General features: G+C 51.5%; 1 protein-coding gene across 16 annotated transcripts in view; it reads right to left on the minus strand.

Moving 5' to 3' along the window:
• Window positions 1-16,599, minus strand: part of tsga10 (testis specific, 10) — a 243,823-nt gene that overhangs the window by 81,558 nt on the left and 145,666 nt on the right. For all 16 annotated transcript variants that reach the window (XM_038818645.1, XM_038818643.1, XM_038818648.1 and 13 more), the window contains one exon: window positions 15,554-15,609. In XM_038818645.1, the coding sequence (XP_038674573.1) occupies window positions 15,554-15,609 (56 nt within the window). The remainder of the gene's footprint in view (window positions 1-15,553; window positions 15,610-16,599) is intronic.

Raw genomic sequence — 16,599 nt, forward strand, 5'->3', positions numbered from 1 at the left:
TCTCCATTTGGAGAGATTCCGAGAGGTCGGACAGCCAGTCTGCAGCTCTGGATGGTGCTGCTGACCGCCAGCCAAACAGGATTCTACGGCGGGCGATCAGGGAGGCAAAGGCAAGGGCGTCCGCCCTCCTCCCCAGGAATAGATCTGGCTGGTCCGAGACCCCGAAGACCGCCACTTTCGGGCATGGCTCCACCCTCACTCCCACCACTTTGGACAGTGCCTCGAAGAAGGCTGTCCAGTACTCCACAAGTCTGGGGCAAGACCAGAACATGTGGGCGTGGTTGGCCGGGCCTACTTGGCACCGTTCACATCTATCCTCCACCTCCGGGAAGAACCTACTCATACGGGTTCTTGTTAGGTGGGCTCTATGTACCACTTTTAGCTGCGTCAGGCTGAGCCTTGAGCCGTGGAGGTGGAGTTGACCCTATGCAGTGCTTCGCTCCAGAGTCCCCATTCTATCTCAATCCCCAGGTCCTGCTCCCATTTCTTTCTTGTTGCGTCCAGTACGGTGTCGGCCCTTTCTGTCAGTCGGTCGTACATGTCACTACAGTTCCCTTTATCTAGGATACTTGCGTCCAGTAGGTCTTCCAGTAGTGTCTGTCGTGGCGGTTGTGGGTACGTCCTTGTCTCCTTTCGTAAGAAATTTCTGAGCTGCAGATACCGTAGCTCGTTCCCCCTGGCTAGCCGAAATTTCTCTGTCAGTTCATCCAGTGTTGTGATCCTGCCGTCTGTGTATAGGTCCCTGACCGTCGGTGTCCCTCTTTCCTGCCTCCACCCTTTGAAGGTGGCGTCAGTCAGTGCTGGTGTGAACCTATGGTTGTTGCAGAAGGGAGCTTTGTCAGACATTTTGGTCAGGCCAAATTGCTGCCGCAGTTGGTTCCAGGATTGGAGGGTGGCTATCACCACCGGGCTGCTGGAGTGTTTTTTGGGTGGGGATGGGAGTGCTGCCGTGGCGAGGGCCCGGAGGGAGGTCCCCACGCAGGAGGCCTCCTCTGTGCACACCCACTCGGCCTCTGGCTCCTGTATCCATCCCCTTACTCGCTCGGCTGTTGCCGCCCATTGGTAGAACTGTAGGTTTGGGAGGGCTAGCCCCCCCCTGGATTTTGTTTTTTGTAGGACCTTCTTTGGGATCCTAGCATTTTTACCCCCCCATACGAACGCCATGATTAGTTTGTCCAGCGCTTTGAAAAAGGCCTTGGGGATGTAGATCTGGATGGATCTAAACAGGAAGACGAACCTGGGCAGTACATTCATTTTGATCGTCTGGACTCTCCGCGAGGGAGAGTGGGAGTGTGTTCCATCTTTGCAGGTCCGTTTTTACTTCCTCCGTCAGACTGGCGAGGTTCCATTTGTGGATCCCATTCCAGTCACAGGCTATTTGGATCCCCAGGTAGTGGAATTTGTGTCGGGCTTGTTTGAACGGCAACCCCCCCCCCACTTGCGGGTGCACTGGGAAGATCTCACTTTTGCTCATGTTGAGTTTGAAGCCCGAGAAGGCTCCAAACTCTTTGAGTACCGCAATGATCCCGTCCAAGCTGCTCTGTGGGTCCGAAATGTAGAGGGGCAGGTCATCTGCATAGTGTGAGACTCTGTGCTCTCTGCCTCCCCTTCGGTTCCCCCTCCAAATTTTTGCTGCTCTGAGCGCGATTGCTAGCGGTTCGATTGCTAGGACGAACAGCAGCGGGGACAGTGGGCATCCTTGTCTGGTGCCCCTGTGCAGTTGGAAGTATCGGGAGTTGGTATTGTTGGTCCGTACGCTCGCCATGGGGGCATTGTATAGGAGCTTTACCCAAGAGGTGAACCCTGTTCCAAGCCCGAACCGCTCCAGTACCTCTATGAGGTATTTCCATTCGACTCTGTCGAAGGCCTTTTCTGCGTCCAGGGAGACGATCACCTCTTGTGTTCTCTCCCCGGAGGGGGTCATTATCACGTTCAGCAGGCGCCTGATGTTCGAGGTAAGCTGTCTTCCTTTGACGAAGCCCGTCTTGTCCTCTGTGACCACCTCAGGTACACAGTCTTCTAGCCTTTTGGCTAGGATTTTGGCCAGTATTTTGGCGTCTGCGTTTAGCAGTGAGATGGGTCTGTATGACCCACATTCCGTTGGGTCTTTGTCTTTCTTAGGTATCAGCGAGATTGAGGCCTGTGCTAGCGTGGGTGGCAGTGTGCCCCTAGCTAGCGAGTCTGTGAACATCTCCCGCAGGTGCGGGGCCAGCGCTGTCGCAAATTTTTTGTAGAAGTCCGCCGGGAATCCGTCCTGTCCCGGCGCCTTCCCCGTCTGCATGGAACTAATGCTGTCCATGATCTCTCCCAGTGCTAGTGGTGCTTCCAGGCCCCAGTTTCTCCCCTCCCCCACGACTGGAATGTCCAGTCCATCAAGGGACCGTTTCATCCCAGACTCCCCCCTTGGGGGCTCTGAGGTGTACAGCTCTTGGTAGAAGGCCATGAAGGTTTTGTTAATCTTTTCTGGTTCCGTTTCCAACGTGCCTCCGGTACCCCTGATTTGTGCAATTTCTCTGGTGGCTGCCTGCTTTCTCAGATGGTGTGCCAACAGGCGGCTGGCTTTGTCTCCGTGTTCGTACAGGGTCCCGCGCGCCTGGCGGAGTTGGTGCACTGCTTTCCTGGTGGAGAGCAGGTCAAAGTTCCTTTGTAGTTCTTTCCTCTCTGCCAGGAGCTCTATGCTCGGGGCCTCGGAGTATTTACGGTCTACCTCCAGTATGGAGTCGACCAGCTGCTGTCTAGCCACCCTTTCCTCCCTATCTCTTTGTGCTTTGAAAGCGATGATTGCCCCTCTTAGTACGGCCTTTAGCGCTTCCCAGAACGTGGAGGGAGAGACCGCCCCGTTTTGGTTGTTCTCCGTGTACTCTGCTATGGCCCGCACTATCCTTTCGCTGAAGGCCTTGTCAGCTAGTAAGGCACCGTCCAACCTCCATGTGGGGCGCTGGGCCCTTCCGGTCTCTAGCCGCACGTCCATGTAATGTGGAGCGTGGTCTAATATCACAATTGCGGAGTACTCCACTTTGTCTATCCCTGGAAGCACCGTCTTCCCCACCACAAAGAAGTCAATTCTGGTATATACGTTGTGTACTGGGGAGAAGGAGAATTCCTTCTCCTCCGGGTGGGCGAACCTCCAGGGGTCCACCGCTCCCATCTGCTCCATAAAGTGACTGAGTTCCCTTGCCATGCTTGAGGTTTTCCCCGTTTTGGGGTTTGATCTGTCCTTCTTTGGGTCCTGCACACAGTTGAAGTCCCCCCCCATAATTAGTCGATGCGTTGCTATGTCTGGGATTTCTGCCATGGTCTTTTTGATGAAACTCGTGTCGTCCCAGTTGGGCGCGTACACGTTGACTAGTACCACCGGTGCCCCATCCAGGGCCCCGCTGACCATGACGTACCGTCCCCCCGGGTCTGTAACCGTACTTGTCGCCCTAAACATCGTCCTCTTGCCGATCAAGATCGCCACCCCCCTGGCCCTTGTCCCATAGCAGGAATGGTAGGTTTGTCCCACCCAGCCCTTCCTTACCCGCAGTTGGTCCTGCTCCCTGCATTTCTTGGAGGAAGACTATGTCGGCCTTCATATTTCTGAGGTGGGTGAGGACTCTGGATCTCTTCACTGGGCCGTTAAGTCCCTTTACGTTCCAGGTAACTATTCTGGTGGGGGGCTTCTGCCCCCTCCGTCCTGTGGGATTAACCATACTTATCTGGTGGACGCGCCCCTGCCCTCCGGGGTTTCCCTTTGTTGGGGGGCCGTCCAGGATGGCCGCTATCACTGCTCTCCCCATGCGGTCGGGTCTTTGCACTCCGGGGTTTCCCCTTGTCCCGGGGGCACCTGCCATGGCCGTCCACTATGTGTCCGCCATGCAGGTAGTCCCCTGCACTCCGAGTTCTCCCTGCGCCCACAGACCGTACTGGGTGGGTGCTTGCAGCAGTTCCTTGTTTCGGGCCCTTGGTTGTGGCACTTTGTAGTCCTGTTCCTTTTCTAGCCTCCTTTGTCCCTCCTTCCCTGCATTCCCCCTCCCCGGTCTCTTGCTCCCTGTGTACCCCCCCCCCCCCCCCCTCCCCGGTCTCTCCCTTCTCCCTCCTCCCCCGTATTCCCCTCATTTGCCTTTCTTTCCCCTATTCCTGTCCCCATTTGCTCTCCCGGCTCTGAGGGGGGTCCCCCCCCCCCATCCCCTGCCTGGCGCCTTCCCCCCAGTTGGGGGCGCGCTGCGGCCCTGCTTTGTTGCGTGCCCCCAGCGCTAGCTTTCCTGCTAGTACGGTGGCCCCCCTCTCGGGGGTTATTGTCTCGCTTCTCCCCCGCCTGGCCGCTACAGTTTTCTGCCCGTTCTTCCCCCATCCTAGCCTGCACCCCTCCCGCTTGCTCTCCCTTCTCCATTGCTCTCGTTCCCTCGCGCTGGGGCCTGGCCTCCCAACTGGAGCGGTCCCACGGGCAGTGGTTTGCTCTTTGTTCTGGGTGTTCTTGCCGTGGCGGGGGCGGGGGGGCCTGGCCTTGCTTCGCCCCTCCCCACCCCCCCGTCGGCGTGTCGTTGCCCCTTGCCAGGGGCCCCTCGTCCCTACCCTCGCTGGTGGTTTTCCAGCCCGTGCTCTTCGATGAACCTGTTTGCCTCAGCGGAAGCTGTAAAGAAGTGCTCCCTGTTTTGGTATGTGACGCAGAGTTTCGCTGGGTACAGCATACCAAAACGTACGTTGCTCCTGTGGAGAGCTGCTTTTGCCCGGTTGAACTCAGCCCGTCTCCTGGCTATATCTGCCCCAAGATCCTCATAAATTTGAATGGCGTGGCCTTCCCATTTGCAGGCTCTATTTTTCCTGGCATCTTCTTGATGCGGCTATACATCAGTTCTGCCGCTTCGTGCACTGATTCGCTCGCCTGAGCTGGCTCGCCCATTGTCCCGTCTGCCTCTGGTGTCACTTCTCCCTCTGCCTTGGCTCCCTTCTGGCATTACCAACCCCCCCCCCCCCCCTTCCCTTTCATCTGTTCTTCTCCCCTTGATTTTCTTTTCCCCCCTTTTCCGCACCCTATTTTTTTTGTCTCTTCCCTTTTTCTTCTCTCTTCCCTTCTTTCCTTTACCACTTTATTTTTTTCCCCCTCTTTTATACAACTCCTCTCAGGTGGGCTTGTTTTGGATGGGAGAGGAGAGTGTAAAAAGAGAGAAAATAGTATATTTCCCCCTCCCCCCTTTAACAGTATTCTTTTGGGTTTTGTTTTTGTAAAAGTCCTTTTTTCTTCCTTTCCCCTCACTCACCCAGGATAGAGAGAGAGAGAGGCTTTTGTCCAGAGTCTCTTTGTCCTTGCCTCGTGGTTGTCACTGCCGGTTGTGGGGGGGGGGGGGGGGGGGGGGGGGGGGGGGGGGGGGGGTTGGGTCGGTCCCCGCTGCTCCGTTCGGGCTGCCGCATGTCGCACCCCGCGCCCTCCCGGTGGGGGTAGTTAGGTCGCTCCTCCGCGCCCTCCGTACCGCCGGCTGGGCCCCGCTTCGATCCTGGCCGCTGCGCTCCTGGCCTGCGTTGGGAGGGGGGGGGGGGGGGGGGGGGGGGGAGGTGGACCTGCCGCCGCTGCTGCCACCGCCGAACCGCTCCGCTGCCGCCGATCCTCCGCAGACAGATTCGTTGGGGGGGGGTGGGGGGGGGGGGGGGGGGGGGTGTGGGTCCCCTTCCCTGCTCTTGCCGCTGCAGAGAGAAAGGCCCCGACTTCGTTACCCTGCGGGAGCTCCTCTCCGTGCGACCGCTCTGCTCGCCGACCGGAAGTCCTCTCTCGACTCTCTGCTAATCTAAATGTAGTAATTCAGTCTAACTGAACCAGCCTTGCTCTCAGCCACATGCTGGGGTGTGATGCTGAGGATACACCCTGTCTCACTCTGTAGATGTTGGTCTGTGGAAAGAGGCGGAGTGTGAGTGTCTCATCCCTTCTATATTGAGATACCACCCCAGAGTGTCCTGACTGCTCATTGGTCATGTCCTATTCTATGTGTTCACTAGCTGCATGTTTGCATATCATGACATTTCCCCTTTTTTTATGTTTTGTTGGCGCATGTGAATGTATTTACACGTGAATGAGTCTATCTAATGTGACTGACGGGAGGACAACAGAACAGAGCAAACAAAACAAACGTTCACAAGTCCAGTCTCTGAGGCTTGCGCCTGATCCTGGTTGACCGCCAAAGAGGTGGCGGAGGGGACGACGGCGCCTTGACAGGCGGGATGGAAGCCTGACTGGTGGCCTCGTGGTGCGAGGTATCAGGAGATGGCAATTCAACATATGGAAATGGAGGAGAAAGTGGTTGTGGGCAGGCAACTGTGCCCGTCGATTCCTTCGCATGATGGAGCCATCAGCCATACGTACAACACAAGAGCGGGACGCGGCCTGTCAAACAACGACAGCCGGGGCAGACCACCCACCATCCGGTATCTTCATCCCGACAGTGTCTACCGGGGATAGCACGACCTGATCGGTGGCATGGGCATCATAGCCCTGCTTTTGACGGTCTCTGAGCTGTTGCATCTTCTGCAGCACTGGGAGGTGGTCCAGGTTGGGCATGCGTATGGCTGGAGGTTACTGTTCATCAGGAGTTGAGCCAGCGACATGCCAGTGGACAATGGAGTCACCCTATATGCGAGCAGTGCAAGGTGTATGTCGGAAGCAGAGTGCGCAGCCTTGCAGATGAGCTGTTTCACAATGTGCACCCCTTTCCCAACTTTTCCATTGGACTGCGGATAGCGTGGGCTGGAGGTGCCATGCTGGAAATTATATGACCTGGCAAACGTGCACCATTCTCGACTGTTAAAGCACAGGCCATTGTTGCTATGACGGTGATTGGGATGCCATGCCTTGAGAACGTCTCCTTACAGGCTTTGATGACGGTCCGAGAGGAGGTCCGGGAGTTTCAGCACCTCAGGGTAATTCGAGAAATAGTCGACGATCAATACGTAGTCGTTGTAACACCCCCCTTCCCTACCGCCTCTTCAAATATCCCCACCATCAGGGGTACCAGCTTATCCTTGAATTTTTTTATTTTATTCCACCGGAAACCCGTCCGGCCCTGCCACCTTCCCCGACTGCATCCTCCCAATTGCATCTTTTATCTCCTGCTCCACTATCGCTCCTTCTAATTTAGCCCTGTCCCCCTCCCCTAACCTCGGATACTCCAACCCATCTAGAAATTTCTGTATTTCCCGGTCTCCCCCAGGTGGCTCTGACCAGTACAACTGTTGGCATTAAGATTGGGAGGCTGTCTCCCGAAAGTGATTGGGGAGGACCAGACAGGGTTCCTTAAGGGAAGAAAGTTGTTCTCGAATGTGAGAACGTTGTTGAAAGTGGTCCATTCCCTTGTTGAGGGTGGAGCTGGACATGGATGAGGCATTTGATTGGATACAGTGGAGATACTTCATGGCGGTTGTCATAATATGCAGACATGCAGCTAATGAACACATAGAATATGACACGACCAATGAACAATCAGGACACTCAGGGGTGGTATCTCACTATAAAAGGGATGAGGTTCTCACACCCCGCCTCTTTCCACAGACCAACATCTACAGAATGAGACAGGCTGTATCCTCAGCATCACACCCCAGCACGTGGCTTAGAGCAAGTCTGGTTCAGTTAGACTGAGTTACTACATTTAGATTAGCAGAGTCGAACTCATTGAGAACTGTGCTAATAGTTCAATAAAACACACTGAACTCACTTCAAAGTCTGGAGCATCTTTTACTCAAAACTGGATCAAGTGGCAGCTTGTGCTATTGCAAATTACGTAACACATGATACCAGGAGTCTGTTCAATTTAGTTAGATCAACTCAACAAGATCCGTGACGACCAGCGAATGTGTATCAGCACAATGGAAAAGATTCCGGCTCCTCACCAGCTCAGGACCTCTGGCAATCTCAGTGCCAAGTGGCGGACATTCAAGTTGAAATTTTAGCTTTGTCATAGCATCAGACCCCAATGGTGCGTCTGATGCACGGAAGAGTAGCTCTTTTCCTCATCACAGCGGGTGACCACACCTTGGAAATATTCAACTCCTTTCACTTCGCCGAAGACCAGGACAAGACAAAGTTTCAGACCATCCTGGACAAGTTTGACAGCCACTGTGAGGTGGACACCAACTAAATCTTCGAGCGCTACATATTCAAGCAGCGATTGAAAGGTAAAGACAAATCCTTCAACTCATATTTAACTAACCTTAGACTGCTAGCGCAATCCTGCAACTTCGATGATATCACTGACTCCATGATCAGAGACCAAATCGTTTTTGGAGTTCACTCTGGTCCTCTGAGAGAGCAGTTACTGAAGATCAAGCATATAACCCTGCCAGTTGTGATTGAAACATGCACAGTGCATGAGCACGCTGAAAATCGCTATTCTCAGTACAAAACGGCAGAAAATGATAAATTAGCCTCCCACGAGGCGGAGAGTGTGCAGGCCATTTCCCAGATGCAACACCTCAACATTGATTAAAGTGGCCATTTCATGTGTTCTTCCTGGGGCCCAACGCATGCGCAATGCGAACGGGATAATGAAGCGGCTCAAACCTGCACTACGCAGGTGCAGACGTCTGAGAACCGCACTGCGCATGTGCAACGACGCACGGAGCATCAGGACGCCAACGTCATGACGTGTTCGAACTGTGGCACTGCCCATTTAAAGAAACACCGCCCTGCAAGAGGCAGATGCTGTTTAAACTGCGGGAAGCCAGGCCACTATGCAGCCCTGTGCAGATCAGCACCACCAGTCAGGAGCCAGCGCTCCCAATAACGACGACGGCGCATCCGGAGTATACAACAACGCCGACAGGATTCTGATCCCGGCAGTGCAACGGATACAAATGATGAATACCTGGACAAAGCCTACCGTGTGGGTATTATTACAACGTGTGAATATGCCACACCAGACTCATGCAAGTCCAGTCAATCCTAGCTGTGTATTCAGAGGACGAATGGCAAGCAGTGATGAAGGGCAACCACTGCTCCATCCAGTTCAAGCTGGAAATAGGTGCCTCTGCCAACCTCCTCACAGGCACACTTCAGACGCATTAAGAAGCCCCCACGGTCCTTCTAGCTGCCTGCAAGCCTCCCATTCACCAACTTGACCCCAAGTTGGTGAATGGGATACGGCCAGCATATGTCTTCTTCTAACTATACTTGTATAAACAGACCCCCTTCGCCCTTCTCAGATGACGCACCGCTTTCCCCATGGACAGTTGGTCAAACGTAGTCTTCCTCTTTGCCAGGAGACCCAGATCCGGGCCCCCTCCATACCTTCCCCAAAGGCTCCTCCAACTCTACCCCATCTTCCTCTTCCAGCCTCAGATACTCCAGCCCATCCAGAAATTCCTTCATCCCCTGCTCCTCCTCTGGCGGCTCTGACCTATACAGTTCCCTATAAAATTTCTCAAATATTTTATTAATCTGCTCTGGAGCCACCACCAACTTCCCCACCTCATCCTGTACCCAAACTACCTCCCTCGCTGTGGCTTCCTCCAAAGCTGACCGGCCAGCATACGTCTTCTTCTAACTATACTTGTATAAACAGACCCCCTTCGCCCTTCTCAGCTGACGCACCACTTTCCCCATGGAAAATTGGTCAAACGTAGTCTTCCTCTTTGCCGGGCGACCCAGATCCGGGCCCCCTCCATACCTCCCATCCACTTCCAAAACCTCCTCTATCAGTGTCTGGTATTCCTCCCTCTCCTCCCTATCCACCTTAGCCTTGAAGAAGGTCATCTTCCCCCTCACTACCGTCTTCAGAGCCTCCAAAACCACTGACTGCGAGACCTCCCCCGTACAATTAAACCCCGCATACTTTTTCAATTACGGAATGTGGGCTTCGCTGGTTAGGCCAGTATTTATTGCCCATCCCTAGTTGGCCTTCAGAAGGTGGCAGTGAGTTTCCTTCTTGAACAGCTGCAATCCTTCAGGTGTAGGTACACTCACTGTGCTATTAGGGAGTGTTCCAGGATTTTGTCCCAGCAACAGTGAAGGAACGGTGATATATTTCCAAGTCAGGTTGGTGAGTAACTTGGAGGAGAACCTCCAGGTGGTGGGGTTCCCAGTATCTGCTGCTCTTGTCCTTCTACGTGGTAGTGGTCATGGGTTTGGAAGGTGCTGACTAAGGAACCTTGGTGAGTTACTGCAGTGCATTTTGTAGATGGTACACAAGGATGCCACTGTTCATTGGTGGTGGAGGGTTTGAATGTTTGTGGTAGGAGGAGCAATCAAGCGGGCTGCTTTATCCTGGATGGTGTCAAGCTTCTTGAGTATTGTTGGAGCTGCACTCATCCAGGCAAGTGGATAGTATTCCATTACACTCCTGACTTGTGTATTACTATGGCTAGTCCAGTTCAGTTTCTGATCAATGGTAGCCCCCATGATGTTGATTGTGGGGATCAGCGATGGTAATGTCATTGAATGTCAAGGGCCGATGGTTAGATCCTCTCTTGTAGGAGAGGGTCATTGCCTGACACTTGTGTGGCACGAATGTAGCTGGTCAGCCCAAGCCTAAATATTGTCCTGATCTTGCTGCATTTGGACACGGACTGCTTCATTATCTGAGGAGTTGTGAATGGCGTTGAACATTGTGTAGTCATCTGCAAACATTCCCATTTCTGACCTTATGATGGAAGGCAGGCCATTGATGAAGCAGCTGAAGATGGTTAGGCCTAGGACACAACCCTTAGGAACTCCTGTAATGATGTCCTGGAGCGGAGATGATTGGCCTCTAACCATCACCTAGCCGAGTACTCATCTTATCCCCAGCCAATAGTGCCTTTCCCACCATACAAAAAAGTTATACAGCAGTCCAGGGGGAGGAGTCATGGGCTCCTAAGTACAAACTCCTAAGCATTCCCAGAGCTACTCCCCCTAGTGGTCGGGCAACGCAACTGCGCTTACAATCGTCTCATATATATATCAGTGTGAATTACAGAGCTACATTCACCACACCCACAAATACTGCTACCCCCCCTACCACCCCGAGCCCTACTGTAAAACCCCGAACGAAACACCTGACTCGCCCACCCCTTCCTAAGCCTCAACTGATCCTTCACCCTCAAATGGGTCTCCTGCAGAATCACCACATCGACCTTCAGGTTCTCCAAATGTGAAAAAACTCTATCCCTTCACTGGTCCCCGACTAACCCCTCATATTCCATGTCACTATTCTTACGGGGGTCTCTCACCCCCCCTCCATCCGCCATCATCATGACCTGAGGCACTGCCCCTCTGGCCTGACCTATCCCATACTTTCATTACTGTTGAACTCCTCCCCCTCGATCCTCCCAAAATCCCCCATGCACTTCCTCTTGCGAACATCTCTCTCAGTATCGATCCCATCCCCCCACCTTTCACACGTCTCACGGCCACGGAAACCTGCTCGACCAGGCTCCAACGACCGCGACCCCTCCCCCCACCACACTGCTGTTCACCAGCCAACCTTCGTTTGCTTGTGCAGAGGTCGCTGTCTGAGCCCCTGCTCCTCCCATTTCCCTCCTCAATAACCTAGTCCCAGAAAACAAACGGTGCAAAACTACACCCCCAGAAAAAAAGACATAAACCCTAAGCTCAATACACTTGTAGCCAACTAGGGCGGGACAGTAGCACAGTGGGTAGCACTGTTGCTTCACAGCTCTAGGGTCCCAGGTTCAGTTCCCGGCTTGGGTCACTGTCTGTGTGGAGTCTGCACGTTCTCAGTGTGCTCGCGTCGGTTTCCTCCGGGTGCTCCGGTTTCCTCCCACAATTCCCGAAAGATGTGTTAGGTAATTTGGACATTCTGAATTCTCCCTCTGTGTACACGAACAGGCGCCGGAGTGTGGCAACTAGGGGCTTTTTACAGTAACTTCATTGCAGTGTTAATGTAAGCCTCCTTGTGACAATAAAGATTATTATAATAAACAAAGGTGAACTACAGTCCCCCATTCAAAAAACACAAACTCACACAACTCCTGTATCAAATACAAAACGAGAAAGAGAAAAAGAAAAAGAGACAAAGACAAAGCACAGCCCCCATCCCCTCAATCCAAGTCCCAGTCCGTCTGTCATTTCAGTCCCAGTCCTTCAGCCTTCACGAACGTCTCCGCCGCCTCGAAATAGAAAGCCCGAGTTGTGCATCACTCTCAACTTTGCAGGGTAGATCACTGTTGCTGTGCAGTGCCGCCTTCACCCATCTGAAGGCCACCGGCCTTCTCACAAACTCCGACGTCAAGTCCTGATATATTTGCATACCACACCTTCCCACTTCACCTCTCGCCTTTGCTTTGCCCAACTCAGGACCTTCTCCTTCATGTGTTACGGAAACAATTTATGACCACCCTCCGTAGCTAATTAGCTCTCGGTTCGGTCGGAGTGAGAGATTGATATGCCCTGTCCAACTCTTATCGGGAGGGTTCCTTCCCCTCCTCCAACAGCTCCGCCAGCATCTTTGCAAAGTACTCGGTCAGCCGCAGGCCCTCCACCCCCTCAGGCAGGCCCACGATCCATAGATTGTGCTACTTTGACCTGTTCTCCAGTTACTCCACCTTAGCTCTGAGCCCTCTGTTAGCCTCCGCCATCCTCCGTAGCTCCTCACCCATCAAGGTGAACTGGTTACTGTGCTGCAACAGAGCCTCCTCAACACTGCTACTTGCCGGGGCAATCACCTCCTCCACCCACTCTTTCATCGTAGCCATCATTTCCCTCTGCAGCATCGCCATGTGTTTGATGAACTGCCTCTGAAATTCTCCGGCCATCACCCATGTCAGAGTTTTCACTGTGAGGAAAGCGGCCTCACCCAGTGATTTAACCTCCGCCATCTTTCTTCCCACCAGACTCACCAACTCACTCGACGGCAGACATTTGCTCGCCCCCTTCTTTCCAGTGCCCTTCTTCTGGGTCTTCAACATCTCGCAACTTCCTTGAATCTTCCCGCACCAGTTCATTCAAAAACTGCCCTTAAACCGGGCATTAAAGTCCAAAAACCAGAGCCTTGAGCAGGAGCGACCTCCACCTACATTCTACTAACGGAAGTCCCCTCAATCAAGTTAGTTAAACACTATTTTCCTTTAACACATCCATGCTAGTACGTATTGGCCATAATCTTCCATTTGATATGGTGCGTAAGAACTGGGGATTCCAAATGTGACACCCCTGTTCAAAAAAAAGGGTACAAGGATAAACTCAGGAAACTACAGGCTAAACCGTCTTAATCTTGGCGGGAAAGCTTTTAGAAATGATAATCTGGGACAAAATTCACAATTACTTACTTATGTAATTCAAATGTAGCCGAATTGAGAAATGCAAGCGGGAATGTTTTTTTTTAAATAAGTATTTTTATTCGGCAAACCAACCCCAAACAAAAAAAAACCCCAGTCCCCCCACAAACCATTCCTCCTTCCCTCAGCAGTCAATGGTAACCAACTCCCGAAGCTGCATGATGAACAAACTCCAACTATTGTAGAACCCCTCACTCATCCGTCTCAGCGCAAACTTCACCTTCTCCAGGGTCAAAAACTCCAGCAAATCCCCCCACCATGCTGAGGTACAGGGTGCAGAAGCTGACCTCCGCCTCAACAAGATCCACCTGCGAGCAATCAGTGAGGCGAAGGGTCAAATATCTGCCCACGCAACCGCCTGCAGCTCCAGCTGGTCCGACACCCCGAATATGGCTTCCTTGGCAGCAGGAATTTATTAAAGGAAAATTGCTTCAATCAACTTGAGGAACAGAAAGAGTCAATGGGGATAATGTGGTTGATACGTGGTCCATACATACTTCCAAAAATCATTTGATAAAGTGCCACATAATAGGATTGCCATTAAAGCGGAAGCCCATGGAATAAAAACAGCATGGATATGAAGGTGGCTGAGTGACAGGGAACAAGAGTAGTGGGTGGACGGTTCTTCCTCGGCAACTCTACTGCCTTCTGCTTCTTTAACACCTTCTCTGAATTCCATAATTTTGACACAACTTTTGGTCACCTCACCAGATATGTCCATCATTTAGTTCTTTTTCCTTGCAGTTCTGTAAAATGCCTTGGGTTTTTTAAAAAATCGTTTAATGTTCTATATAATGGAAGTTGTTGTTCATGCTGTATAAAAGCATTTAAAGATCTGTACATTAATGCAAGTAATATAATCACAAAAGGCTAGTCAGCATGAAATCAGTCATACAGCATCTGTACAGAGAAAGAGTTAATATTTCAGGTCGATGACTGTTCATCTGATAGGTAACCTGTCGTGATGAAAAGTCATCAACCTGTAACATTGGCCAGAACTTTCTGGCCCGTCCCTCAGGTGGGATCTTATTGGCCCCCCCGACAGCGAAACCCTGTTGTGGGTTTCCCGACCACGGGGGTACATATAATGGGAAACCCCGTTGACAGCTGCGGGACCAGATGATCCCACCGCCAGTCAACGGCGGATCACCACCACCACTGCTGTGGGGGATACTGAAAAACTCGACCCATTGGGTGGAATTTTCCCATCGGGGACCAAGTCCAGAGTGGCAGCAGGGACAAGAGAGTGTTTTGTGCTGCAGAGACTGACAGGAAACCATTCGCAATTCTGACGTCTATCTATTAAATGTTACATCCAGGGTTTAGTGCTGTCTTCCATGGCAGGATGGGCTTGATTGCACGCGACCCGCCATCATATCTGGGTGCCAAATTAGTTGAATGAAGAGTTGAATAAAGAAGACAGAACTCCTGAAAAAGATGGTTCTCCGAAAACATGCTGAGGCTAGAAGATGTACCTCTTCAATGATGTGGAAGCGGAAAGATACACCTGACAGATGTTTCCCCCCCCCCCACCCCGCCTCCCGCCTCCCACCCACTGCTGTTATGTTCCAAGGTTGCTGGTGGCCTCCATCCCGAGTTCAGGAGGCAGCCCCAGGTATTCTTCAGGCAAGTCCCGGCTTCTGCACGTCATGTTGTCGCAGATGTTTTCTGGACTGCCGTGTTTTTCCGCTGCCATCATGGAGAACTGGGTGTTGGTTGAGGGGGGGGGGGGGGGGGTGGAAATTCCAGCTGGGCATTCACCTGCATCTATTAGCGGGATGCAAACCAGTTTCATGCCGGCCGCCAGCAGGTTTCCCTGATCTGCCATGGTGGCACCAGCGGAAGATTCCTTAGGAAATTCACACTGGCATAAAACTGATTTTTGGGCCTCCTGCTGAATTCTCTCTCCCCATCATTGAACTTGCCGGTGGGGGCATGGGAAAATTCCACCCATTAACTGTTTCTCTGCACAGGTGCTGCCCGACCCATTGGATATTCCCACATTTTCTGTCCTTATTTCAGATTTGCTGGGATTATAATATTTTGCTATTGCAATAAATTAGTCATATTGTCATTTTTACACAAATAGATTATTACCATCATCAGAAAGATGTTTTAAGACTGACTAGCACGCATCTGTAACCCTGATTAACTATTTTACACAGCAGAGTGTAATGCCTTTCTGTTTCACGTTAACCTTGTCTCTCTAATTCTGAGATATGTACTTGATGCAGAAGAGAAAAAGGAATGTCCTCCTGACATAATACATATTATACAGATTTTCAGGAAACTTTTCAAATGTCTAAAATGTACTTACTCAACAGTTGCCTCCAATTCACCTATGTTTAATTGATTATCTGCAATGTTCTTTTTCTTTGGAAAATAAAGTGAACATGACAATTAAATCCACAATGAAGTTTACAGGTGCTTTCACAATCAAAAAATTAAAAATGTTCTGTTCACCTAAAGTAATTTCAGTGGAAGAGCAATGGAAACTCTGGAAACATATGCGTTTACACTGCTTTTCCAGAGTTTCCATGTCTCTTCTGCTGAATTCATGTCTCACACAATAAGTCTCACATAATCTCTTCTAACTGACAACTCTATGTAATCCAAGGATTTAGCAAATGAGAGACACTTTATTTCATAGAAGAGAATACTTCCAGGAGAATTGGGTTCCTCTAATTCTGATGTCTGTTATAAATTATAATGCCATTGGCCAATGTAAATTACTTTGATAGCAGTGTACGATAACCATTCAAAACAATTACATCACCCAGTTTCACAGTGGTTTCCTCATTCATTGAATGTGGCTATAGAATCTGCACACGTTTAGACCGATACAACCGATACTTAAGGTGCCTCTTAAATTTTTTCAGAGAAGGATGTTGTCTACATGGGCTTCAGTAAGGCCTTTGACAAGGTCCCTCATGGTAGACTGGTACAGAAGGTGAAGTCACACGGGATCAGAGGGGAGATGGATACAGAACTGGCTCGGTCATAGAAAACAGAGAGGGTAGCAATGGAAGGGTGCTTTTCTGAATGGAGGGTTGTGACTAGTGGTGTTCCACAGGGATCAGCGCTGGAACCTTTGTTGTTTGTAGTATATATAAATGATTTGGAGGAAAATGTAACTGGTCTGATTAATACGTCTGCGGAACACAGTGGTGGAATTGCGGATTGTGATGAGGGCAGGAAGAAAAATGGCAGGGCTATAGTGATAGGGGACTCGATCGTAAGGGGAATAGACAGGCGGTTCTGTGGACGCAATCGAGACTCCAGGATGGTATGTTGCCTCCCTGGTGCAAGGGTCAAGGATGTCTCGGAGCGGCTGCAGGACATTCTTGGGGGGGGGGGGGGGGG

This window comes from Scyliorhinus canicula, chromosome 14 (assembly GCF_902713615.1).
Source record: "Scyliorhinus canicula chromosome 14, sScyCan1.1, whole genome shotgun sequence".
Taxonomy (NCBI): domain Eukaryota; kingdom Metazoa; phylum Chordata; class Chondrichthyes; order Carcharhiniformes; family Scyliorhinidae; genus Scyliorhinus; species Scyliorhinus canicula.